Source organism: Elgaria multicarinata, chromosome 21 (genome assembly GCF_023053635.1).
Source record: "Elgaria multicarinata webbii isolate HBS135686 ecotype San Diego chromosome 21, rElgMul1.1.pri, whole genome shotgun sequence".
NCBI lineage: Eukaryota > Metazoa > Chordata > Lepidosauria > Squamata > Anguidae > Elgaria > Elgaria multicarinata.
In genome coordinates this window covers 12,242,879-12,270,701 of record NC_086191.1, presented here as the reverse complement: position 1 = coordinate 12,270,701, position 27,823 = coordinate 12,242,879, and the positions used below count along the sequence as shown (strand labels likewise).

At 49.0% G+C, this 27,823-nt stretch overlaps 2 protein-coding genes across 2 annotated transcripts in view; one reads left to right on the top strand and one right to left on the bottom strand.

The window, feature by feature from the left end:
* Positions 1–27,823, bottom strand: part of LOC134412273 (NACHT, LRR and PYD domains-containing protein 12-like) — a 240,982-nt gene that overhangs the window by 82,389 nt on the left and 130,770 nt on the right. The gene's annotated exons all lie outside the window — the stretch shown is intronic.
* Positions 166–24,936, top strand: TAGLN2 (transgelin 2). Its single transcript, XM_063146179.1, has 5 exons — positions 166–287; positions 17,555–17,781; positions 20,076–20,250; positions 21,822–21,924; positions 23,507–24,936. Exons 2-5 carry the CDS (start codon positions 17,602–17,604, stop codon positions 23,646–23,648), a joined length of 600 nt encoding a protein of 199 aa, XP_063002249.1. The 5' UTR covers positions 166–287; positions 17,555–17,601; the 3' UTR covers positions 23,649–24,936.

Below are 27,823 nucleotides of genomic sequence, written 5' to 3'. Positions count from 1 at the left end.
TTGCCAGCAGAGCCCTATTAAACTCATCGAGACTGATTCCGCAGTTAACGCGTGTGCCCTGCTCCGAATTGGCACCCTGCGCCTTTAAGGCCTCTCCCCGTTTTCTAGGGCTTCTACTTTTTTTACTTTTTTACTTTTCCCTCCCGGGGGTGGCGCCGCCTCCCCGCCCTTCATTGCCGCTGACATCAGCCTTAAAAGTGCGAGCTTGGGCGTGGAAGGGGAACGCCAGCCGCAGCCTGATCCCTCCGGCGCCTCCAGCAACCCACCCCCCCGAGAGCCCAGCGGAGGTAAGTAAGAGGCTGGGGGCTTTCGCTGCCATCGAAAAGGTCCCGGGGCTCAGGTCTTGCCTGGACGCCCCCCCCCGCTTTTCGGCCCCCATCTCCCGTGTTTCCTTGATGCGGGGGTGTCTTCCCCACGTGCTGCTCCTATTAGGTTGGGTTTAGAGACGGCAAACGCTCTGCACGTGGGCCGGGGCGCTCTCTCCCCTCGGTCGCGTGGGAGATGCTCTAGCGCGCCCCATAGGTGCTGGGGTGGGGTGGGGGCTTCGTTCTTAATAGGGGGGGTGTATGCTTAGAGGCGCAAGGCGCTGTACACTCTGGAAAAGAAGTCCAAAAGGGGCCTCAGAAGAAAAATGTTCTGTTCCTGGGTTGGGGTAGGATTTGCATTGGGGTCTGCTTCCTTTATCCTTATGGGGGGGCTCTTCTTAGCCAGCCCTACTTCCTATCTTCTTTTAGAGGGGTTGTCTAAAGGGTAGTGTCGGTGCGTTTGGGGTTACTGCATCTGTGATCTATGGGGATGCTGGGTGGACCACAGCGACCCCCTTCTAACCTGGTTTCCCCACCTCCTGCCCCATATCTTAATTTTGCTGGATTCCATTTCTCAATACTGCTTTATGCTGGTACTGCCCTTGTGGAATGGGGGTGGGGGGGCCTTTCTCAGTTTCTTTTTAAAGAGAACAGCTGGATTATAGCATTCTGGGTGTGGGGGGGGCTGCCCACCCTCCTTCCCTACAAACGCAAGGGGCTTGAACACCCCCCCCTTCCCTTATCGCTGGATTTTCTGCCCTGACTTGAAGGAAACCCAACTCATTGTACACTACACAATCGAATCAGAAGATAAAAACCCAACCTAAGACCTACTTCGAGGAGACCCATTGAAATGAATGGGGCTTAGGTTGGATTTTACCCCCAATAGAGAAGTTCGAAAGGTCCGGCCCACACATGCTTGAAGGTTTAGATCTGTTGGAATGGAAGAGTGGGGGAAAATATGTTTAGAATGAGAGCATGAATGGGCCCAATGTACAGTTATTTCCCTTTTCAGAGATCTAACGCTGAAAAATCTCTTCCCCTGCGCCTCAAATGTCTGGTTACCTTCTTCTCACCGATATATATTTCTGGGGCTGCTCTTGTTTGCCCTCCCCTTCCCAAAAGAGGTTATATGCTATCCTCTTCCTGTTTTCAGTGGGGGCCTGTGTGTTCTATTGATAACGGCTTCATGATGAGCGGAGGCAGGAGAGTGGGAAAGCGGGCTTAACTGCGTGTAACTGCCTTTGAGTGATGAGGTCTGAATGAGTAATTGTCTGTGTTATTTATGGGGTAATAGGAGGGGGGAGTTGAATCACAGCGCCAAGCCAGACCCTCTCCTGGAAACCAGACGGTTTGGAAAGTTTCCTGCTGACTCCCCACCCCCCCTCGTCCTCGGCTGATCTCTGACGGGGGTCGGAATGCAGGGATGACGATACCGGGGGTGGGTGGGTCGTCCCACTGCTCTGCTACTGGTGGATTTCGCCTGCCTGGGGTTGCAGAGTTCCTGAAATATAAAACGCCCTGCAGTAGAAAGGTGAACGGAACGCAGGTGTGCTTCATCGCGGGTCATGTACCTGTGGAATTCCCTGCTGAAAGAGGCATGGTTACTGGGCAGGAGCTTGGCTAGGCACTCTGGGGGGAAAAATCAGGCCCCATGTTTGTACCCATGTCCAGTTTTTCCTGAGCTTTATTGCCACAGAGGGTGGGGTGGGGATTTAGATGGGCACAGTATGTGGGGAAGGAAGGATTAACCCTTCCTTCCTGAACTATGAACCCCTGCAAATCTTCCCCCACAGCCTGCATGGTAATTAAGTGTAAGGGGGGGCTCCTATTAGCACCTATATATCTTCTTCTAAGCTTAATTACCGGGAAGACATTGTTGCACGTGGGGAGAGCTTAACCTTTCTCTCCCTAGCTCCAATCACACATGGAGGGGGGAAATCTTCCATGGGCACCAATGAACACTTGGGGCCCTGGGGAACGGATTTTCCCGGGGCCCTGGGAATCAGATTTGGAAAGCCCACTGGCAGAATATGGGCACATTAGTGCCCTCACATTTGCAGACCCCAGCAGCGGGTAGTCAGAGGTAAAGGTAGAATACAGCCATCTTGACTAGCAGACACTGACAGTCTTATCCCCCATGAGTTTGTCTCCCTTTAACGCCATCCAAAATCCGGGGCCTTTGCTACACCTTGCGGAAGCGAGTTCTGTAGGTTAATGCTGCACTGTGCAAAGGAGTCCTTCCTCTTGTTGAGCCTAGGGATGGGAAACACGGCCACCTCTAAATATGGTTGGACTGCAACGCCCAACATCCCTCACCTTTATTTATTCCACACATGTCTTGGCTGCCTTTCAGGGCAGAAGCCATCCCAAGGAAGATCACAACAACACAATGCAGAAACCCAGATAAAATATTTAAGCCATTGGCTATGCTGACTAGGTCTGATGGTAATAGGGATGTCAGAGGAGTCCTGTTTGGGGAGGGGTCTTGGAGAGGTTTTGCCAGCTTCCTGCCTCCCCCTGGACAGCGGATCCCTGAGCTGGCTTGACTTAGCACATGCCGAATTGTGCTTACCTGCTTTGTGCGTGTGCTGCAAATTGCAATTGGCACAAATTCATGGCTGGGAACATTTCCGGAAATCATGATTTGTGCAAATTCGCACCTGTAAATCACACAATTGCAAACGTAAATGGGCCTTTACGCCTTTTTTACGCAATTTGTGGTATTTGCGGCTGCGAATTTGTGCAAATTGCAGTTTCTGTAAATATTCCCAGTCATGAAGTTATGCAAATCACAGCTCCTGGACCACCACCACCAAAAAAAGGGATGTGAGCTGGGTGCCTGTGGACCGCCTGGCAACTTACCCCACCTGAACGCCAGGGTTGGGCAAACGGCAGGGATCTGGTGAGCAGAGCCAGACTCGGGTGAGTTCACCCATCCCTAGATCATGGGAATTGCAGTCCAACAACATCCAAAGGTAAACGCCCTAACGTTGCCCTCTGTAGGGCAGAGGCCCTTAAAGTAGGCATCAGTGAAAACAGTGACGATCCCAGTCTAAACAGGAGTAGTTTTTTGGCGCCTGCAGGCTGAGTTGATAACATTGAGATAAAGCAAGTAGTAGAACTTGTATTTTTACTTTCATTCAGTATTCAGCTTCTCCTTGGGCTGTTGTACTGTAGATGTTCATAAGTATATCAGTTATAGGCTAAGATTTATAATGAGTGAACCCCTTGTTTTCTGTAGTGGTCTCATTATATACCTTGTTGTTGTCGCCTTTATTTTGTTAACTTTATTTTGAAATAAAATACAATTTCATGCTACAAATCAAGTAGTAAAATCTCTTCCATTTCGGAAAGAGATTTACTACTTCCCCAATCCGGAAGCATTCGAACACGCAGCCTCCACAGGCGAAGGGTGGAGCGGGGTGGGTGGGATTTCCTCTGCAGTGAACCGTCGCTCTGACATGCTTGATTTCTACATGCAGGGAATTCCCCTCCCCGGTGTTTTCAAGCATGCTGATGCTGCCTTTTTGCCTGCAACCTTAAAGTAGTCTAGTCCAGGACCCAGGCTGCCTCTTGATTCTAGAAGAAAATGGAAAACCTCTGTACTGATTTGTTTGGGGAGTGTGGGTCAACTTTCTCCTCCTCCTCCTCTCTCTCTCTCTCTCTCTCTGTGTATTTGATTTCCACTTCCTGAAATCGAGTCCGCAGCTAGAAATGGAGAAGGTGGTTCTCATGGTGTGTTGTGAAATAACCAGGTCCTAAAAAACTTGGATTCCCTATTCAGTGGTTGATGTTGTATTATCCGTGTCAGGAAACGGATCCCTGCCCTCAAGAAGCTTACAGTTTACATTCTATTAAGTTTTAAAATACGACAATCGTAAGTCTTTCTGGCTGGCTAGGACACAGGAAGCTGGGAATGCCATGTTCTTAACTGGGCATTTCAGTTCTATCGGCCTACACGTTTTTGTCCTTTTGCCAGAATCAAAGTGTGTGTGTGTGTGTGTGTGTTTTTCTCCCCTAAGGTGTGGCTCGTACACAGATACTGATTTTTTCTCTCTCCTTTGCAACTTTAATCTGCTGCTTGAAGAAAGTGTGTGTGTGTGTGACCGCATCTGAATCATGAGGTTTAATCCTTCCTGTTTTCATCACCACTTCCTTATCGGCATCAAGGTGGAGTTTGCGTCTGACTTGAGTGTTTACGTGCCAGCAGTGCCTTAGGTCCACAACAGCAACGCTTTTGCTGAATGTGTTGGCTAATGGAGCAAACTCCCTCGCTCATGTGCTTTGAGCATGTGCAGAGTTCTTTTTTTTCCCCTAGGACAAAATAATTTTAAAAAGAAAACCTAGGCAGTGATCCTGAGCATGTATAGAGTTGTTTTCTCCTCAAGGACAAAGTAATTTTTAATTATTATTTTTCAGGTTTTAATGCTTCATTTATTTCAATAAAAATATATACAACATACTGCCATACAATATATTCATTATACACTGTCAATTATTTCAGCTATACAACAACAAATATACTCAGCATAACACACCTATTAATATCTAAGAATAAATTAAGTAAATTTTGTATCCAATAAATAGAATTTTCATAACACTACACAAAACATCCCAAAATAAATTAAATGTAAACTGAACTAAATAGATTAGATAGTACATAAGATCAGAATATCACATATCTCCCAAGCGATATTTTATTACCGTATTTCTTCAATTGTAAGACGCACCCTAATTTCAGTACCACCAACAGAAAAAAAGGTTTGATTCTAAAAAATAATAAACGAACCTGTGATTCTAAGAAACACCCCATTTTTAGAGATGTTTATATGGGGGGAAAAGTGCATCTTAGAATCAAAGAAATACGGTATATAGTAAAACAAGAATATATATTAATTTCTCTATCATAATTATTTTTCAATAATCAATAAAAGGTTTCCATTCCTCTATAAATTTAGGGATCTGTTGTCTGCCATTTCTTAACCTCACTACTTCACTAATTTTCAATAATTGTGCAATTTGCCACACTTTAGTAAACCATTCTTTAATAGCAATTGGTTTTCTATTTTTCCAGTTCTTGGCTATTATCATCTTTGCTGCTGTTAACAAATTTGATAACATCGGCTGATGAATTTTTAAGATTTCAGATTGAAAGAGCTCCAACAACATTGTTTGGGGATTAAAAGGTAGATTATAACCTGTTATTTTAAGAATTTCCCTCCCAACTCGTTTGATTTTTAAAAAGGAAGCCTACACCGTGCTCCTGAGCATGTGTAGAGTTATTTTCTCCCCAAGAACAAAGTTGTTGTTGTTTTTAAAAAAGAAAACCAAGGCAGTGCCCCTGAGCTTGTGTAAAAGTTCTTGCTAATGTGAAGGACCTGTTTCCACATCTGCACAGCTCATGCTCTGGATCATTTTGGGTCCTGCCTTTTCTCCTCTTATCTTTCAGCCTTGATTGGCTGCAGCCCCAATGGTGGGCTGTTCTGCCCCAGGGCAGGGACCGAACTGAATTTGTTGTGCGACCCTGACCGGTCGTCCCATGCTTGCACAGCGCCACAATGTGCTCACTTGCCCAGTGCTGCAACACATTGACAAGAAGGGAGTCTCTTTGAGCAACCGGTCAAGAGGATGTAGCCTGATTGCAGAAGGATAAACCCTGCTTATTTCAAACCAGGAATCCCATTGGGTTAGCCATGAATAGACCAACTACCCACCCTCGTTAAATGGAACCTCCAGCTTCGGAAGCAATCTACCTTGAAACACTGGAACCCAGGGACAAGCCACGGCACCCGTGTCCTGCTCTAGACCCTTTCAGAGGCTCCTGGTTGACTGCTTAAGGGGAAACAGGCCATCGAAGCAGATGGACCTTTCACCTTAACTAGCCGCGTAAGTCCTTATGACAAGGACTGCAAAGAAGAGATTGCGTTGCTACAACAATGCGCTGTGGTTTTGTTTGTTTTCAATCCAGGAAGCTGCGTATGCTGCCGCTCCTGACTCTGGCAGCCTCCCACATCTCTTTCTCCACTCCCTGCCCTCCCCTTTTGCAAATAAGATCTGCCTCTCTCTTTTTGGCAAAAGGGTGGCTACTGCGGTCACACAAAGAGCTGTTCTGGAAGCAGGGGGAGGTGGTGATGTGCTACTTCATGCTTTAAAAACTCTTTTTCTTTACCCTGCTGCACTTAAAAGGGGAAAAAATAGCTGTTGTTTGGAAAGCTAGCCAAAACATCCCTCTGCTTGCTGGGCCTTGCTTGGTTCTGTCTCACTACTTTGAGATGCCCATAAAAAAGAAAAAGATGTGTATTCAAATAGCCTTCATGCCAGAGTGCTGCCCTGTAGCATTTCTTCCTTGGGCGTACAGGCCGTTTGTGCTATAAGGAGCTACGGACTGGATAAGCAAAACTTTGCACCTTAAGGAAAACAAGGTACATAAATCTTGTTTTCCTAAAGTCACAAAATTTCGCTTTTCCAACCGAGCGCATCGTCGTGGCTCACTGGGGGTTGCAGAACTGTCACTGTAGTAAGGAAATATACATTGATAGCTAAAGCATTTTTACCATGAGCTCAAAAGGATCAGCTTGGAAAGGTCAGTAGTAAGACGGTTTCTGCTCTCAGGTTTACAGTCTAAAAGACATCAGGTGCTATAACCACCCTAGGGATTATACCTAAACTGTTAAGTTACGCCTTGACTGAAGAAAGCTAACCTATAAATACATAAATATATTAGACAGCCCTTTCCATAGATGATTGAACCTTGATATGTAGGTATGGTAAATGTTAAGTGATATGTCTTTTTCTCTCTCTAGGCTTTGTATTATTGTATATATGCACGGATGCTCCCCTTTTGGCATATTTGTCAGGGCCTTTGGCCAGTACAATAAACTTGATTGACTGATTAAAAGACAGGGCACGCAAGGAAAAAGGGGAGGAGGAGGGAGGAGGAAAAAGCATGCCCGGGCACCGGTTCTTAAAGCTGCAGTTCTTAGAGGGACGAGATGGGATGGAGATGCTTCAGGTAGCCTGATGGAATGGCTATAGCTTGGTGACAGGTGGAGGAGAGAGAAGGTGAGTCAAAGACAGACGTTGTCTTAGCGTAGCCAATAGAATAGCCCTGCTTCTATTCTCTCCCCAGGCTCCTCAAATGGCATGGGCGGGGATTTCATATGCAGGAGAAGCATTTATAAGAAGCATTTTTCTGTCAGGGCCATAATTAACCAACTCTCTAATCAATGGACTGTCGGATGTTAAGTTGGCTAGCCCCACACCAAAAGAGTCCTGCCCCACCCTGAAGAATAGCTGGCACTCTTTCGCAAAGTAGGCCTAGTCTACAAGGACCAGCAAGTTTCCTGCTGCCAGAATGCAGATTCCTTTCCCTGCCTCTGGAAATGTGAAATTGTCCAGCGAAACTGACTAGAAGCAAATTCAGAACTGGCAAAATTGCAGGAGTCCCTTATTTCTGGTGTTGGCTGCCATGAGATGATGTGATGATAGCTGTTTACTCAGATTCCCCCCCCCTTTTTTTTTAAAGGGAGGAGGGAATTAAGCCTGTTCTTGGAGGAGGATTGGGGGGGAGAGAGAGAGAGAGAGAGAGAGCGCTATGGCAAATAGGAATGACAATTCAACAGAACCTCCGTGTTCAAGGGTTCTGGGCAGTGAATGCTCAGAGGATGAATTAGCAGTGGAATGTTTGGCAAGGCGTCCTTAGGGTGGTGTGTGTGGGGGGGTCCGCTTAGAAGAGGCGATGCATACCGAATTCTGGGGAGGGGGGTCTCAAAGCACAAGCTAGAATCACGCTAATATATTTGGTCGTGTGTCTTTTGTTGCCACTTTGAGAACAAGCCGGACCAGACACGATCAATCTCCTCTGGACTACCATCTGTCAGGGATGCTTTAGGGTGGATTCCTGCATTGAGCAGGGGGTTGGACTCGATGGCCTTGTAGGCCCCTTCCAACTCTGCTATTCTATGATTCTAGGATTCCTCTTCTCTCTCCTTTAGTGCCCGTTTTGGAACTAGCTTCTAAACTCCTCTGGAGCCAGGCGTGAACCTGGCTCGCTTTTCCTGCTGAAACATCTCTTCTTCTTTTTTCTTTTTTTACGGGTCCCACCGCAGCCTATTAACAAGCGGTGCAGACAGGCCCAGATCAGACTTTTACAGGCTGTCCTGATTGCAACTGAATGGTGGGTCTCCATAAAATGTAACGGCCCAATAAAATCGCAGCAGCTGCAGCTTTTATGTTTCACCCACATGCCTCGGAGGGCTTGGGAAGGAGACTTGGGATTTTTTTTTTTTTCTGTCTGTCTTTCTTTCTTTCTTTCTTCTCTCTCTCCCATGCCTTTCTTGGCTTGGGAGAGAACTTCCAAATCCATGTATTTTGGAGAGGCAGAAGACAAAAGAATCCGGCAACGGATCGAATGGCTTGCTGCAATATCTGTTTGGGCTTCATCTCGTCTGCCTGCTTTTGCTTTCCCACCACGCTGTACAGCCCCCTGGGCTTTGGAGTCCAGAGGCAGAGTTTTGCACCGTGGAGAAGATGACGCATCTCCAAAAAGCTTCTGCCTTCTCATCCATGATTTAAACCAGCCTTCCCTGACCTTGCACCCTCCGTGTGCGTTGGTCTACAGCTTCCCTCACTCCTGACTGGGGCTGATGGAATGGGCACTCCATCGCATCTTCAGGCCGCCGGTTGGGGAGGGCTGATTTCGAACCCATCAGGATGCTGCGAGGTTCTGTTCACGGCCTCGCTCAGAATGCAACTGCCGGGACCCCGCCGTGTCGTGAAAATAAAAGCATTGTTTCCCTGAGCTGATGGCTATTCTCCCTCAAGAGAAGCTCTTTGTGATCCCTGAACCATACAAGGTTCACATCTGTTTGGCGGATGTTTCTCTAGAACACATGTGGGCAACTTGCGGCCCTCCAGATGTGTCACCTTCCAGATGTTTGGCCCTGCAAGCGCATTCCTAAGATGCTATTCCTTCATCCCTGCCGTCCGACTCTGGCTTTGGAGAGTTAAGCAGGCATTGCCCATTTCCAACCTGATCTCTGAAACCTTGAGGACTAGAAACGTGACTCCTTTGGAACGTTGAGCTTAAAACCAGGACCCATCTGTTAAATGAGGCTTCCTCTCTTGACGTCCCTCATGCCAGAAGGCTTGTGACGTCCCATCCAAAGCATGTTGGGCTACAGTGGCCATGCTGGCTAGGAATGATGGGTTTTGTAGTTCAGCATGCCTGGAGGGCACCAGGCTAGGGAAGGGTTTGGCACCTGTCCCCAGGTGACCTCTCGCTCTCGCACCTCAGTGGCAGGGGGCTTCCTGTTTCTGTCTGAACGTTCCGTTCGCTGGCCCGCTTCCAACCATCTTGCTCTAGAGCTGGGGCGCTTTAAAAGCTTCCAGCAAGGCCCCGGCGTTGACGCCTTGCAGCTTTGCAGCAAAGAACTTGAGTCATTCAGCTCTCTTCCTTCCTCCCGCAAAGCCTGTCTCTTCTAGGAATTGCCCCCATCATGAACCTCCCTAGCTTCCGGACTCTTGGCTTGGCCCGGTGCCTCTCTGCAACGGCAGCTTCCATTCTATATGCCCAGAGGCCTCTTTGCTCTAGATCCTCAAGCCGGATTTGGGGTTTTATGCTGCTTCTGCTCTGCGCCGTCCAGAGCTTCCTTCCCCTCTCCCCAATTGGATATTAAACCACTGTGGTACCCGAGGTCCCCAAGGAAAGCTGCCTACGTTCATCTTAGTACAGCATGTAAACTGGCTACACTCCTGATCGCCTAGGGTGCAGGGAAATTGCCTGCAGGCGATCAGGCAAAGGGAGCCTAGAAAATTCCTTTCCTTATCCTCCAGGCCCACGAAGTTCACCAATGCAGGCTGAACTGAAGCCTATTTATCCAAGAGTGTTCCAAGCTACTTTCCAAGGCAATGTCTCTCAAAGCAGCTCACGAAGACCACAAATATCGAAAAGCCACACTGAGCAATCAGCCATAACCCTAAGACGAATGCAGGACTGATTTAAAATGAGGGTGCCCTTGGCATTTTTGACCTTCAGATGTGTTTGGCTCAAACTCTGGGGAAGATGGGGATTGTAATTCCCAACCTCTGTGGAAGGAACCTAGGTGGCCTAGTAATGAGGTATAGGGAAAGGTCCTCTGCACGCACTCAGGCGCTTTCCAGGGCTGCGAAAGTTGGCACTACGAAGCGTGGGTCGTGTTCTTGGCCCGGGGAGGCTGTTCCGCGTCTGCTCCTTGGGCAAGTTCTTTGTCTCGGGCCTCCTGATGCGTTTCTTCTCCTCCCTCCGCCTTCAACACCCTCCCCCAATTTCCCAGGCGGTGGCAGGGTGGGAGACAAAGGCCCGTACTGTTGTCTGGAGTGCGTCAGACAATGGATGCCGGCGGGTGGTTCTGTCGCCCTTTTGGAAAGCGTTGGGGACGAGAGGCGGAGAGGGCTGTGAGAATCTGCCAGAGTGTAAAGCTGACGCCTGCTTCTCTGCAAAAGTAAAAGCCTTTCCACTTTGGCAGGGTTGCCCTCTTCTCCCTTGAGCTTCTTACTTTCCGTTCGAAGGCAGCTCCAACCCGGAGGTCCCTCCTATGTGCCTTGCTGCAGTCGGAAGAGCGTTCCCCCCCCCCCATAGAATATAGAATCATAGAATAGCAGAGTTGGAAGGGGCCTATAAGGCCATGGAGTCCAACCTCCTGCTCAATGCAGGAATCCACCCTAAAGCATCCCTGACAGATGGTTGTCCAGCTGCCTCTTGAAGGCCTCTAGTGTGGGAGAGCCCACCACCTCCCTAGGTCACTGGTTCCATTGTCATACTGCTCTAACAGTCAGGAAGTTTTTCCTGATGTCCAGCTGGAATCTGGCTTCCTTTAACTTGAGCCCATTAGTCCGTGTCCTGCACTCTGGGAGGATCGAGAAGAGATCCTGGCCCTCCTCTGTGTGACAACCTTTTAAGTATTTGAAGAGTGCTCTCATGTCTTCCCTCAGTCTTCTCTTCTCCAGGCTAAACATGCCCAGTTCTTTAAGTCTCTCTTCATAGGGCCTTGTTTCCAGACCCCTGATCATCCTGGTTGCCCTCCTCTGAACACGCTCCAGCTTGTCTGCGTCCTTCTTGAATTGTGGAGCCCAGAACTGGACGCAATTCTCTAGATGAGGCCTAACCAGGGTGGAATAGAGAGGAACCAGTACCTCACATGATTTGGAAGCTATACTTCTATTAATGCAGCCCCAAATAGCATTGGCCTTTCTTGCAGCCTTATCGCACTGTTGGCTCATATTCAGCTTGCGATCTACAACCATTCCAAGATCCTTCTCGTTTGTAGTATTGCTGAGCCAAGTATCCCCCATCTTGTAGCTGTGCATTTGGTTTCTATTTCCTAAATATAGGAATTTCCGCAGAATTAAGACGTCAGGCTCACTTTCTGTATCCCCTAAAACCGGGGTGGGTAGCCCTCCAGTGCTCTTGGCTTACAGCTCTGTCAGCCCTAGCCAGAAGAGCCACCAGCAAGGGATCATGGGAACCCGTCGGTCAAAACATCTGGAGGGGCCCCAAGTCACCTACAGTCACTTCCTTGTAACCAGGAAAAGAAGAGTCTTGTGCTCCCTGGCTTACAATACAAGGAACTGGACAGACCACGTAAACACTGAGTGGAGGAAGCGGCAGAGGGAGTGGAGGATTGGTTTAAGAGATGTATTACCTGGTCGCCTCCAGGCCAACTTTGGGGCACCCCAGGCGAGTGTCTGTTTACGAGCCTGATGTAACCAATGAGACCTGCCCCTGTTTCCCTTCTTGGCAAATAAATTTCTGTCCTGCAGGCCAGGCACAGAGAACTGGGGCGTGCCAGGCCTCCAGGCTGCGATTCCCCACCTTGCTTGTAAACGGAGTCCTTTGAAAGGGAACTCAGCCCCAGGAAAAGAATTTTTAAGAGTCTCCACCTCCATTTCCCCCCCAGCCCATGGGCTGTTGGAATGGGTGCCACAACAGCTCATAAGGATGCCGTGCGGGAAGATTTTTCTTTTGACACGTTGCTGGTTTCGGGTCTTAATCAGCGCACCTAAAGAGGAGCAAACCTTCTGTTCTGCGGGCACTCAGGGCAGGGGGGGACATGCTTTTTCTCTCCCCGACTTGCATGCTGGCTCCTCTGCTTCTGGGGTGGCAGCGGTTCTTAAATTTTGGCTGATCACAAAGCGTCTAGTTTTGCTGGAGCCTGGGCTTGGAGCCGGCGCCCTAGGGCAGCTGTCAGGGGACCCTGTCCCCATGGGGGCAACACAAGAAGAAACCTCCATCTGTTGCACGTGGCATATTTTTAGCGTAGCATCTAGTTCAGTCCTCGTGTGTCCTGTATCCAAGCCCCAGATTTCATCTCCTGTTCCCTATTGCTCCAATACACACACAGTCCCCAATTCTGCAGAAAATCTTCAGTGCTGACTCCAGGTTTTCAAGAACCCTTGACCAAGGCATTCCTCCCTCAGGGAGTCAAGGTTTATTTATTTTTATTTATTTATTTAAGGATTTTTATGCCGCCATTCAGCCAAAAAAGGCTCTCACAGCAGCTTACAAAAGTATTTCTTGACAGTCCCTGCCCACAGGCTTACAATCTAAAAGACATGACACAAAAGGAAAGGGGATTGGGAGGGAGGAGGAGGGGGGGGGAAGGAAAGCAAATTCAGGCACTACAATCTTAGTTGCAAAGTTTTAGTTGCAAAGTTACAGTTGACAGCAGGAGGGAGGGGGCTCTGAGCTGGAGCTGGACCCAGGCACGGTGGAGAGGTGTCTGGCTGCTGCTTCCTCCCTCACTGGTGGCCTCTGCAGAGACAGTTGGTAGCAGGAGGGAGGGGGCTCTGAGCTGGAGCTGGACCCAGGCACGGTGGAGAGGTGCCTGGCTGCTGCTTCCTCCCTCACTGGTGGCCTCTCCAGAGACAGTTGGTGGCAGGAGGGAGGGGGCTCTCAGCTGGAGCTGGACCCAGGCACGGTGGAGAGGTGCCTGGCTGCTGCTTCCTCCCTCACTGGTGGCCTCTGCAGAGACAGTTGGTAGCAGGAGGGAGGGGGCTCTCAGCTGGAGCTGGACCCAGGCACGATGGAGAGGTGCCTGGCTGCTGCTTCCTCGCTCTCGTGGCTCTCACCAGCTCCTCCTCCTTTTTCTCATCATAGCCACCACTTACTTGCTTGCTTGCTTGACATGGCGAAAGGCCCGGAAGGAAGTGGGCCAGGGTGTCTGGCGCTCCTCTTAGTACTAGCATCGTCTGGGCCAGAGTGAGAGACGAGGGAATAAGCACTTTGCAATGGGGCAGCTTTCGTCCATGGGGCCCCCTGCTGGAGTGTGGACCCTTGGCAAGGGCCCAATCGTGCCGACCCAGGAAACCTGCAGGCCCTGGAAACCTGCTCTCCAGGGGCCTCCCAGGCAGAATTGCATGCTCTTTTTAGGGAGGAGCTTCTGCGCTCTCCTCCTAGCTGGCATGCAGCCTGGCGCAGCTCAGGATAGGAAATGGACGATAAGCGGCCCTCACAGGAAGGGCCGGGTGCAGCGCCGCCCGTTCATTATCAGAGGCTGGGCTGTCCGGAGCAGCCTTGAACGCCTCTGGCTTCTCTCCCACTAGAGTGCCGCTGCCCTGTTGGGGGTTCTTTCGCAAGGCGGGGATCCGATAGAATCATAGAATCGTAGAATAGCAGAGTTGGAAGGGGCCTACAAGGCCATCGAGTCCAACCCCCTGCTCAATGCAGGAATCCACCCTAAAGCATCCCTGACAGATGGTTGTCCAGCTGCCTCTTGAATGCCTCTAGTGTGGGAGAGCCCACAACCTCCCTAGGTCACTGATTCCATTGTCTTACTGCTCTAACAGTCAGGAAGTTTTTCCTGGTGTCCAGCCGGAATCTGGCTTCCTTTAACTTGAGCCCGTTATTCCGTGTCCTGCACTCTGGGAGGATCGAGAAGAGATCCTGGCCCTCCTCTGTGTGACAACCTTTCAAGTAGTTGAAGAGTGCTCTCATGTCTGCCCTCCATCTTTTCTTCTCCAGGCTAAACATGTCACGCCCTGCCGAGATACGGATCAGGACTGGTTGCCTGGCACTCTCTGGGACCTCCTTTCCAGAGTCTGGGGGCTGGTGTGAGGATCACTCAGGGTTTGATAGCACCAGGGCTTAAACGCTCGAAGAAATGTCCCCTGCAGGTAGCTCTGACTTTGCTGGGACAGGCGCTGCCCCATCACCTAAAAAGGAGGCCAGGATTTGCGTAGAATTGGCATGCATTGACTTTATATCGATAGATGCCTCTTTAGACTGATTGGCTCTAATTTAAATAGAAATACAATCTCACCCTTGTGTGACCAAACCTGTGATTCCCCTGCCCAGGCTGTCCAGGCTGTGGGGGGGGGCATTAACTTGTGACCCTCTGCATGCTTTGGACTACAATCCCATCTGCACCATCCAGCATAGCCAAGAGTGGGGGATGCTGGGTATTGTGGCTCTCCAGGTGTCTTTGCTACCCATCTCTGGCACAGATGCTGACTGCTTTTGGACATCTTCAAGGCCTCCGCTCCTCTTCCTTTGTAGTCTTTGTAAACCGCCCAGAGTGCTTTGGCTATGGGGCGGTATATAAATGGAACAAATAATAATAATCCTTAAAACCGGAGTTTGGCTGGAGAGCCCATCAAATCGAGGCCTGTCCCCCATAAAGTGGGCCGCCCGGCCGCCCTCGTCTCGGCCAGATAGGAAGAGGGCCCATCTAACTCACCAGCCCTGAGCCTTGGGCTGGAATAACTGATACTCCGTTCTGCAGCCGTCACATGGTGGCATTTCTGCACATACGCGTTGTCTATTTCAGCCTGAGTCTCGGCTGGGGAGTTAGATGGAGCTTTTTCCTTTCAGGCAGGGATTTGGGGAGCCTGAGTCCTAAATATGCCTGGGTCCTTCCAAACGAATCTTTTACCATGCCGTCGGCCTGTCTGGAAACTGACGGGCCGCTTGGCTGAGCAGAGCCACGCCAAGCTGTACTGGAGGAGTGGGAAAGTCTTGGGTACACCTAGCAACGCTCTCCTCCTCCAAAGCCGATCACTTGACTCACGCACGGCCGGCCGAAGGTTCGCTGCCTGCCGTACTTTCTCTGCAAGAAGTGCAGAGAGCAAGGTGTTCTTTACGGGGTGTTCCCCCGAAAAACAGAAGGCTCCTGTCATGGGCCGTCAGTCACAGGCTGTTCGCTGCACATTATCCCTGGTGGCTTGTATACGTGCATTGACATGCAGGTGCACTCGGGATCTATGGGAAAGGGGCACATGCTTTCTATGTGCTGGGCGCCTCCCGTTAAAAGCATGTCCCGGGGAGAAATCCAGTGTTGCCAGGTAGAATAGGGTGGGGTCTGGTTCTTTTATTCTGTTTACTGTTCACTGCTCTGCAGTCTTTTGGATGGGGAGTGATATATTAATATTGTAAATCAGTAAATAAATAAGAGCACTTCCTATGTTCCTAACATGTGATGAGCCATGCTGGACCAGACCTATGGCTTATGGCTAAGCATGTGGCTTTCCAACCAGATGGCCCAATGGGAACCACACAAGCAGGGCATGCGTGTAACCCCTCATGCTCCCTAGCACATGGCACATGCCTCTGATACTGGAGTTCGTGCGGCTCGGTTGATGGGCAATGTGGACGGGGAGACATTTTGCTCCCTCTCCCATAATACTAGAGCCCTATAGGGTTGTTTCATGAAGCCGATTGGTGAGAGATTCGGGACAGATCAAAGGAAGCGCTTCTTTACACAGCACAGAGTTGAACTATGGAACTCACTACCACAAGATGTAGTGACGGCCACCCATTTGGATGGCTTTAAAAGGGGGTTGGATAAATTCTTGGAGGAGGAGTTTATCAATGGCTCCTAGTCCTTCCACCTCCAGTGTCAGAGGCAGTCTACCTATGTATACCAGTTGTTGGGGAACATGGGTGGGAGGGTGCTGTTGCGCCATGTCCTGCTTGTTCAGAGGAGGGCAACCAGGATGATCAGGGGTCTGGAAACAAAGCCCTGTGAAGAGAGGCTGAAAGAACTGGGCATGTTTAGCCAGGAGAAGAGAAGATTGAGGGGAGACATGAGAGCACTCTTCAAATACTTAAAAGGTTGTCACACAGAGGAGGGCCAGGATCTCTTCTCGATCATCCCAGAGTGCAGGACACGGAATAACGGGCTCAAGTGACAGGAAGCCAGATTCCGGCTGGACATCAGGAAAAACTTCCAGACTGTTAGAGCAGTACGACAATGGAACCAGTTACCTAGGGAGGTTGTGGGCTCTCCCACCCTAGAGGCGTTCAAGAGGCAGCTGGACAACCATCTGTCAAGGATGCTTTAGAGCGGATTCCTGCATTAAGCAGGGGGTTGGACTCAATGGCCTTGTAGGTCCCTTCCAACTCTGCTCTTCTATGATTCTATGAGCCCTGGACGATGGCTGGTGGGCCCCTGTGTGAACAGAGTGCTGGACTAGAAGGACCCTTGGTCTAATCCAGCAGGGCTCTTCTGATGTTCTTAAGGTTTTCTTTCATGCCGGATCACTTAATGACAGGGCTGTGGAGTCGGCACATAAAACCTCCAACTCCTTTAATTATATATTGATATAGGAAATAAATTTCCTATATATTTCCTACATCGACTGCAAGCACGCAACTTTTTAGAACCCTAACCTGTTAAAGCCCGGGTCTAAAGGCTATAGCTAAGACATTCTGGTTTTTTTATTTTATTTATTAAAGAAGCCCAAAAAAGAAAACGATGAGGTTATGTTTTTATTTATTTATTTAATTGCATTTATATCGCCCCATAGCCGAAGTTCCTTGGGCGGTTTATCAAAAGACTATGGAGTATAAAGTAATAGGATATGAAACTATAAAAGAAAATCAGGAACAACTTTCTCTACTAGTTCAAAAATCTAAAGTATATACTTTGATATCAAGGTCAAAACTACAAAAAAGTTAAAAACACACAATTGAACACCTAAAACAACTTAACAAATGACCATTTTAAAAGAAATGAACTCAGTTAGGTACATAAGTAACGTAAACCTTTTTCGAGATTAAAGTATCATTTGAACGGCCGACAGAAAGCTCTGGCGTGGGCTGGTCCATGAAGTCACAAAGAGTCGGAAGCCACTGAACGAATAAACAACAAAACAACAACTCTATATACAATTCAAATTTATTAGGAGTCGGAGTTGGTACATTTTTTCCGACTCCAACTCTACAGCCCTCCTTAATGACTATTTTCTTCCTTTCTTTTTTGTCTTCTTAGCCCAATCTTTCCAGTCTTCAAAGTTGCACAACCCCCACACCGTCACCATGGCCAACAGAGGACCCGCGTACGGGCTCAGCCGGGAGGTTCAGCAGAAAATCGACAGGCAGTACGACCCTGAGCTGGAGCAAATCTTGATCCAGTGGATCGCGGCCCAGTGCGGACCCGAGGTTGGGGAGCCGGAACCTGGCAAGGAAAACTTCCAGAAGTGGCTGAAGGATGGCACGGTAAAGGACAGCATTGAATTCTTTTCCCTCAGCTGGGACCTTTGCGAGCTGGTTGTCTGGAATTGAAGCCAGGAAGCCACAGCGCAGCAGCCCATTTGGAATTGCAGGTGCTCCAACACTGCCAAAGTAGAAGCAGCTGTGTTGATCCATATCAACAAACCGGTTCTTGCAGTTTTCAAGCGGGAGCAGGTCTTTTGTCAAAGCGAACGGGGCCAAATACCTTGCATGACAAAAGCAAGGCATTGTGGTGGGTGGGGGGAATCTATTTTTCCCTTGGCTAGGCTGAGGAATGCCTCGAAGGTCAGATGGAAGCCTGAAGGGTGTAGCTGATGATGCCGGCATCCCTGCTAATAAAAAAGTCCCGGGCCCGGCCTCCGCTACACTACTGCCAATAGGGCATCTGCCCCTTCCACCAATGTTAGCTGTATTGGGTGACCAACCAAGCCTTGTGGACCCTTCGAAGGGTGGGGAGATTTATTGTAGGGCAAAGTTCCGTGCTAATGCTACTCCTAAATCTGCTCATTTCAAAGCTGCCGCCAAACGCCTTGCATGGAGGGTTGGTCTCTCTCTCTCTCGAGAGAGAGAGAGTTGAAAGCTAGGGTGACCATATGAAAAGGAGGACAGGGCTCCTGTTTCTTTAAGAGTTGTATTGAAAAGGGAATTTCAGCAGGTGTCATTTGTACGCATGTCATACCTGGTGAAATTCCCTCTTCATCACAACAGTTAAAGCTGCAGGTGCCCTGCCGTCCTTTAAATCTGGTCACAGTATAGCGGCGGGATAGCTCCTGTAGCTTTAACTGTTGTGATGAAGAGGGAATTTCACCAGGTTCTCCGTATATACAAATGACATCTGCTGAAATTCCCTTTTCTATGCAACTGTTAAAGATACAGGAGCCCTGTCCTCCATTTCATATGGTCACCCTCTGAAAGCGGTTTGGGGGAAAAGATTAAACTACCATCCTAGAATAGTATCCCATGTTAGCCCTGCTTAGAGTAGACCCGTTGAAATGAATCGGACTTGTTAGCCATCCCCTAACTTACATTCCATTTGTTTCAATGTGTCTGCTTTAAGTAGGATTGAGGTTATATATCGACTGAACTCTTCGCAGGTAGATGTGCAAAGGTTGGTGGTGTTTTCCCATGGCGTGGCTGCGATTCACTTTTCTGGCTGCCCCCTCTCCTCCAGTGGGGTTATGGCAGCTTTCTTAAATGCGGGCGGATGGCAGCATCACGAGGGTTGCAGGTGATTTTGACAAGAGTGAACACAGATGTAGATATAAGAACATCAGAAGAGCCCTGCTGGATCAGACCAAGGGTCCATCTAGTTCAGCACTCTGTTCACATAGTGGCCAACCAGCTGTCGACGAGGGACCAACAAAGCAGGACATGGTGCAACAGCACCCTCCTGCCCATGTTCCCCAGCAACAGGTGCACACAGGCTTACTGCCTTGAATACTGGAGATAGCACACAACCATCAGGGCTAGTAGCCATTGAGAGCCTTTGCCTCCAGGAATTTATCCAACCCCCTTTTGAAGCCATCCAAATTGGTGGCCATCGCTACATCTTGTGGTAGTGAGTTCCCCTTCCTCCCCCCCCCCCTTCTTCTGGTTAAATAGGGTTTGTTTGTGCATGAAGCCCTTTTTTAAAAACAAAACAAAAATAAAACCTGTTTGTCCAGAAGGGGCAATGGGATAGATCATACATGTGTGGGAAGGCAATGGATGTTCAAGCCAAGGAGGAAAGACCCAAGGTCAAAGGGATACTGTGGTACTATTTCCTGTAATGAGGGTGTGATGTCTGTAGCGGAGGGTCAGATGGTGAAAATCCATGCAAGTTTTTCCAGTTCTACACGTCTTTGAAATATACCCCATCTCCCATTGATGAAAGATATTTGTGTCCATTTGTATAAAGTACGCAATTTTTTTCATGTGCTTGCCACCAAATGCTTTTGGGGGAGGGGGGGGAGGCATCCACAAAGCACCGTTGCAAACTCAAAAATGCACGGACTATGACCGATTCCCTGTTTGGTCTGGAAGGCGCAAACTGGGTAAGCCCTGATCCAAACCTAACTGGAACAAATTTTTAGTACATCTCTAGTTCTGGGCCCCTGAAAGCAGGAATGGGCTTTCTTCTTGCCAATTAAGGATGCACTTGTGTGGTTTTTTAAATTATTTATAATGGAGGGTAAGGAGAAAATTTGGGGAAGGGGGAAAACGCAGGAGAAGCCAGGCTTAAACAGGGGTGCGATATGACATGGCTGCAGCCCACGACCTCATTTCTCTCTCTTCCCTAGGTGCTCTGCAAACTTATCAACAGCCTCTACCCAAAGGGGAAAGGGCCAGTGGCCAAGATCCAAGGCTCAGCCATGGCCTTCAAGCAGATGGAGCAGATATCCCAATTCCTGCGCGCAGCCGAAAGCTACGGCATCCTCGCCACCGACATCTTCCAGACGGTGGACCTCTGGGAAGGTACGAAACGTTTTGCGCGTGGAGAAGGGAGCAGATGCAAAGGGGAAAGCGTGAGCGTTCTTAATGCAGCCTTCCTGGTGTCTTGGACTGCAGTTCCCAGCATCCCCAGCCAGCATGGCCATGGGGGTGATGGGCATTGTAATCTCACACAAATGTGGGCAGTGTGGATCTAAAGAATACCACCGTGGGAGTCAGTCTGGGTGTTTTGGACTCTAGCATCCATCATCCCTGGTGATTGGCCCTAATGGTAAGGGTTTATGGGAGTTGGAGTCCAGCCCCTTTTCGAGGGCACCAGGCTGGGAAAGGATGTGGTTTTACAATGAAACTGACAATGAAACTGACGTGGTCTGAACAGTTGTTTCAAAAAAAGCATGGGTGTTTTTTTTTTATAATGGTGAATATAGTACTACTTTTGTTTTTTAGTGGATGTATAAAATAAAATGTGTTTAAAATGAAATGGTGCCAAACATGTGGGTTTGAAAAGTGGAATGCCTGTGAAACTGACACAGCTTTTCCCTGATCTCTTTTTACTACAAAGTTGGAGGTTGGTGAAAGAAACAGTGGTAGGTCTAGAATAGGGGCATCTACTGACCCAGTCCCCACGACCACCGCAGCCCACCACAGGCTGTTCTAGGGTTGTGGGTGGTTTGTGAATCACGCCAACAACCCATTCTGTGCCAGGTTCGGATGTCAAGTTCAGCCATGGTGACTGTCCATCGCAGCTTGAATATTCACCGCACAGGCCACAACCCACCGTGGCTTAAATAAGCCCCGGTGGGCTGTGGTGATCGTGCAAACCGGCCCACTATCCCCAAACACATCACAATGGGAATAGATTGGTCTACTTGCTGAGTATAAGATTGCTGCTTGATTAGTGCTCGAAAAGGCATGTTTGAATTGAGCTGAGTTGCTTTTAAAATAACTGAATCGCTCTCCAGGTTAGTGTCTTTAATAGGGTAGAGGGCAGGAAAATGAGTATCAGCAGCATAATATCAATTGGACCAAACATTTTCTAAAAAGTGAATTCAGAAGTTTGGCGTCCTGTGCATATCTCCATTAATTTTCTTAAATCAAGTTTCTAGTCCTTAATGGACACAAATATTGGTCCGGCCATTATTACTATTTTTTGCCTGCCTGCAATGGGGACTTGGGTTTTCTGAGATGGATTCAAGTAGCCTGCCTAATTCAAAGGAAAGGGGAACCCAGGTTCGCATGCACGGGAACCCAGGTTCAGTCCTGCTGGTACCTTACCTCAGAAGGGTCATGGGTAATTGCTGTGCCTGTGATCCCCAAGACTTGCTTTCGGTCTATGTAGATAAGCCTTCTCCAATATTGCACAGATATATTGGGATGACAACTCCCATCTTTGAGCATGGGCCATGCCAGCTGGGGGCTGATGGGAGTTGTATTCCAAAACATCTGAAGGGCGCCAGGTTGGGGTAGACTCCTGTAGACAGTTCTAGGCTATAGAGGGACCGATGGGGCAGAATTTGGGATCTTTGTCAGAATGATACACAGCCTCTGTGCTACGGGACTGAATTGATGCCCCTTTTTTTCCTTCTGCCCCACAGGTAAAAACATGGCCTGTGTGCAGAGGACCTTGATGAACCTGGGAGGCTTGGCAGTCTCTAAGGGGGACGGATTCTTCGCTGGAGACCCCAACTGGTTCCCAAAGTAAGTGTAGGGTGGTTGCAAACTCCAGGGTCCAAACCCCGGGTCAGCTTCTGATTTTGCAGGATTGTCGGCTTCCTCTTGCAGGACAAGTCCTGCCACAGTGGAAGAAAATCCCTGTGAACCTGTCGGGTTGCTGTGTAGCCTCTTGAGCCTCACATATGAGAGATCAGAGGGCCTGGATGCTTTTGTAGTCATCCTTGGGATAACTCTGTGGGATGTGCTTAATACTAATAATAGTCAGGAAATTTCTGAATCAGTAAAAGACAGCATGACTTGGCAAAACCCGTTATGTTCATCTAGAAAAACTGCCACAAGGAAGAGATGGTGATGATGATGATGAAGAAATTATACTTGAACCCAGGGTCAATCCATGAAGCTGATTGGCGAGAAATTCAGGACTGATAAAAGGAACTCCTCCTTTATATAGCACATAGTTAAACTCTGGAATTCCACAAGATGTAGTGATGGTCACCAACTTGGATGGCTTTAAAAGGGGAATAGATCAATTCTTGGAGGAGAAGGCTATCAATGGCTACCAGCCCTGATGGCTATAGGCTACCTCCAGCATCAGCGGCAGTTTGCATATGGACACCAGTTGTTGGGGAACATGGGCGGGAGGGTGCTGTTTCATTCATGTCCTACTTGTGGTTTTCCTGTGGGCAGCTGGTTGGCCGCTGTGTGAACAGGGCCACCAGGATGATCAGGGGTCTGGAAACAAAGCCCTATGAAGAGAGACTGAAAGAACTGGGCCTGTTTGGCCTGGAGAAGAGAAGATTGAGGGGAGACATGAGAGCACTCTTCAAGGACTTAAAAGGTTGTCACACAGAGGAGGGCCAGGATCTCTTCTCGATCCTCCCAGAGTGCAGGACACGGAATAACAGGCTCAGGTTAAAGGAAGCCAGGTTCCAGCTGGACATCAGGAAAAACTTCCTGACTGTTAGAGCAGTGCGACGGTGAATCAGTTACCTAGGGAGGTTGTGGGCTCTCCCACACTAGAGGCCTTCAAGAGGCAGCTGGACAACCCTCTGTCAGGGATGCTTTAGGGTGGATTCCTGCATTGAGCAGGGGGTTGGACTAGATGGCCTTGTAGGCCCCTTCCAACTCTGCTATTCTATGATTCTATGAATGCTGGACTAGATGGACCTCGGTCTGATCCAGCAGGGCTCCTGTTACGTTCTCCACTGTCCTCAAAGCAGCATAAGGCAGAATGCATGGCTATCTCTGATTGTATCCTCACAACAACCCTTTGAGGTAGGTTAGGCTGAGAGAGCAGCCAAACCAAAGCCCCCCTAATACGCTTTGCCTCTGACAACTAGTTGAGGATGTCCGGTGTTGCCGCTAGGCCTTGAGCGCACCATAGGAAAAGGAAGCGCTGTCCGCGTGGGATCAGCTGTATCCTGTCCGTATCGATCTACAAAACAGCTTCATATTTTGCATCTGGACATCGTTGCTGAGCCAGAATAACCCAAAAGCAACGAGTCTTTGAAACTCGTGTATCCTTTAGGGAAAAAGAAAACACAATTGGCGAAGCCACAGCAGCTTCTGCTCCTCCCTCATTTCCTCTTTTTCTTCTCACTTCCAGGAAGTCCCAGGAGAACCGCCGGGCCTTCTCAGACGACAAACTCAAGGAGGGCCAGAGCGTCATTGGGCTGCAGATGGGCACGAACCGGGGGGCGTCTCAGGCAGGCATGACGGGTTACGGGATGCCCCGCCAGATCCTTTGAGCCCGGCCTGGCCCGCCCCCTCGATCCGCCCCTTGCCTCCAGCGCCTCGTCTAAGAGAATCTCTCCCAATTGTGCTGCCGCCAGAAGTCTTAAAAGGGGGGTGAATTGGTTCCTCATTTCCCACCACCACCACCACGTCCACCATTCCTGGGGTCTTCTCTCTTTTCCGGCTGCCCCTTTTTTAATCCAATTTTTTTTTAGAACCAAATCCTCCCATCTTGGAACACGCAACTGGACTAAATGCCCACCCCATCCCATCCACTGCACCGCCCCACACGCCTAGTCTCCCGAAATTATCTTACAACTGTGGGTTTTTCTTTCTCTCTCTCTCTCTCTCTCTCACACACACACACACACACACATCCACGACCGAACATGTCTTAACAATGCCGGGACCAAGAAAGCGGTAGGTGTCTTTGTTTTTTAAACTTCTCCCAAACTTCCAAAATCCCACCGATTGCGTGCCAAAATGTTTTTTTCTAGTGGCCAAATGCCTGCACACACACACATCTCTCCTCACCCTTTTGAGGCCCAATTCTGGGGCATTTAAAAACCTGCTGTTCACATTCCATCCTCTGGCCTCTTATGTTGATCTTATCTTTCGAAAATGGCAGCTGTTCCGGACCAAAAATACCCACTGCTCTACAGGACCCCGTCTTTGACAGTCTTACAAAGTGGCCTGCCAAGAAAACTGCACATAGCTATCTCTAGGATCTTGGCTCTGGTGCTGCAAATCTTTTATTTTTGTAGTTAACCACTTCCTGTGACGTCTAGCTGGGACACACACACACACATATGTCAAAACCACCTGATTGGGGTACATCACGTTCTCCAAGCTGGTGTCCTCGGATGCTGTGGATTTCAGTGTCCATCTGCCCCAGCCAGCATGGCAAACTGTAGTCCCCAACATCTGGAGCGCACCAGGTTGGAGAAGGCTAGGGTAGCAGCGTCTGGCAGGATCTCTCCGGAAAGCAAAAGGTGACCTTCTTGGTGCTGGGTTCAAATTCTCCCCTGCCGCTTATCCGGAGTTGCTTTCCCTGTCAGGGCTTGGCTTCTTCGAATCAGGTCACCAATAGGAAAACGCGTTTGTTCTCCGCGGCTGTTTTCCCTGCCCGGATGTGTTTTGCAGCCCAGCCTGTCTCTGCAAAACGTCCGCCGCCTCTTTTGGGCGGCTGCAATTCTTGCAGGGCTAAACTCCTCAACTGTGTGGCATTCTTACCTGTGGAATGTACCCTGCCCCCAAGGTTAACTGATAAGCAATAAACATGACTCAATTCTTTGTTTATAATCCGGTGTGCTCTCTGTGATTGGGGAGATGTGGGGAGATCTCGACTTCTACAGGCAAGGGTGTGGGCCCTCTGAAGAGGGTGGGGTGGGGGTGCGTTGGCTGTTCAAAACCGGATCAGGAAACCGAAGCCATCAAAGTCTCACCTTGAACAGAGGGCTTATCCAGAGTCTCTTTCAGCCTGAAGGTCACATTGAATTTCCTAGAACTTCTCCGCTGCATTCCAGTGGTGGGCGTGGCTAGCGGCAGAAGGGGCGGAGCCCAATTTCCAAAAAACACCAGCTTAAAGCGCTTATTGCCTGTAGCTAAACACCACCCCCAAAAAAGAGGTTGATTTGGACCCTGGGGTTAAAAGTCCTGTAACTGCCGGTTAGACTCTCTCTGTTACAGCCGTGCGTCTTCACTCACACACACACAAAGACCTTCCCCGAACGGCACATAAGGCGCTGTGAGGATCAACAGCTTCTAAAAAGAGACCTGAAGGTGGCATCGATAGGTTTAGGGGCACGGTGTCGTTTGGAGGGGGTGATGCCGGCTTGGAACACATCTCCTGTGAGTTCCACAGGGCCATGGGTCTCGGGTAGGCAGAGGTAGATTTGAATCAAGCGATAGATCGCTGGGTGATTTAGATATTTTAGTCCTGCCCGCTGCTGGAAAGTGGCCCACGAGAGCATCTCAGAAACTGGAATGCGGTCCTCGGACTGCAAAAACATTTGCACCCGTGCCGTAAACCTAGGTTGACCCTATGAAAAGGAGGACAGGGCTCCTGTATCTTTAACAGTTGTATTGAAAAGGGAATTTCTGCAGGTGTCATTTGTATATATGGAGAACCTGGTGGAATTCCCTCTTCATCACACCAGTTAAAGCTGCAGGGGCCCTGCCCTCTTGTAAATCTGGTCACTCTAGTATAGCTCCTGCAGATTTAACTGCTGTGATGAAGAGGGAATTTCACCAGGTTCTCCATATATACAAATGACACCTGTTGCAATTCTCTTTTCTATGCAACTATAAAAGATACAGGAGCACTGTCCTCCTTTTCATAGGGTCACCCTACGTAAACCCTCCTGTCTGAATAGCTGTGATCACTCCGGGGCAAGCTTCCAGCTTCTCGGCTGGTCCAAGGTGCAGCGTCCTCCTCAAACAGGAACTGGAGGTTAATTGGTGTCAGCATAACTCCAGCCCCTGGTTCCTTGGGAACAAGGCCTTTTGTAGACATCCAGGCTGGGCTCCCCGCCAATGGCCTCTCCCAGCATTCGGTGAGCAATAATAGCTTGTTTTGTTGGTAGCAGAATTAGTTTTTGTTGTTCTGTCTTTCTGCCTGCAGGGAATCCGTTCCATCCGGAACCTTGGTGTCCTGCAAAGGATTCTGGGTAACAGGTAGAGCACTCACTCATTGAGTTTTTGGGGCTCTTGGAAAAAGAGGCTGTGGGGGGAAAACTTCCTTTAAAGGAAGGGCCAGGATCTCTTCTCGATCCTCCCAGAGTGCAGGACACGGAATAACGGGCTCAAGTTAAAGGAAGTCAGATTCCAGCTGGACATCAGGAAAAACTTCCTGACTGTTAGAGCAGTACGACATTGGAATCAGTTACCTAGGGAGGTGGTGGGCTCTCCCACACTAGAGGCCTTCAAGTGGCAGCTGGACAACCATCTGTCAGGGATGCTTTAGGGTGGATTCCTGCATTGAGCAGGGGGTTGGACTCGATGGCCTTGTAGGCCCCTTCCAACTCTGCTTTTCTATGGTTCTATGAAACTTACCAGCTATTTACTGATATTTACAACAAGGTACCCTAGAATTAGGTTTAAATTAGGAACTCAACCTGCCACCAAATGTTGCAGCATTCCAAACGTTGCAACATCTCGCTCGGCCGTGCCTTCCTCTGTGACGCTCCATCCCAATTTTACCCTCTACTCCAGTTTTCCATTTCTCTCCCGCCCGAAGTGCTGGTTGGCATTTGGTGATCGCTGAGCACGCTCAGCACTCATTGGGCTGTTTTTATTTATTTATTTATTCGCTTCGTTGATCTTCTGCATCGCCTTCCTACCAAGAAATGCTACTCCAGCCAGCTAACAGCAGTCGACGACGAAAGGCAACATTTAAAATACAAACGTGATTAAAACTATAGTAGAACAAACTTGCTTGAAACACAATGAAAAAACAATGATAAAAGTATAAAACCGCAGCCAACCCAACAGATGGGCTTTGTGCTATATCCTGTTAATGCTTTTCTTCACTCTATATGTTTTTGTACTTCTGCATACTTCAGTGATCGCACAGATCTGCTGATACCTCCTCTTTTTTTGCAGGCGGTGCTACTTTGGTGACATAATGAACAGCACGTGCCACCTGGGCATGAGAATTAGAAGGTGTCTCACTCTGCCCTACCTTTTTGTGATGGGCCCCCTTAGCTGTTCAGAGTTCAGTGCCTCATCATAGAATCATAGAATAGTCAAGTTGGAAGGGGCCTATAAGGCCATCGAGTCCAACCCCCTGCTTAATGCAGGAATCCACCCTAAAGCATCCCTGACAGATGGTTGTCCAGCTGCCTCTTGAAGGCCTCTAGTGTGGGAGAGCCCACCACCTCCCTAGGTCACTGGTTCCATTGTCGTACTGCTCTAACAGGAACTTTTTCCTGATGTCCAGCCGGAATCTGGATTCCTGTAACTTCAGCCTGTTATTCCGTGTCCTGCACTCTGGGAGGATCGAGAAGAGATCCTGGCCCTCCTCTGTGTGACAACCTTTCAAGTATCTGAAGAGTGCTATCATGTCTCCTCTCAATCTTCTCTTCTCCAGGCTAAACATGCCCAGTTCTTTCAGTCTCTCTTCATAGGGCTTTGTTTCCAGACCTCTGATCATCCTGGTTGCCCTCCTCTAAACACGCTCCAGCTTGTC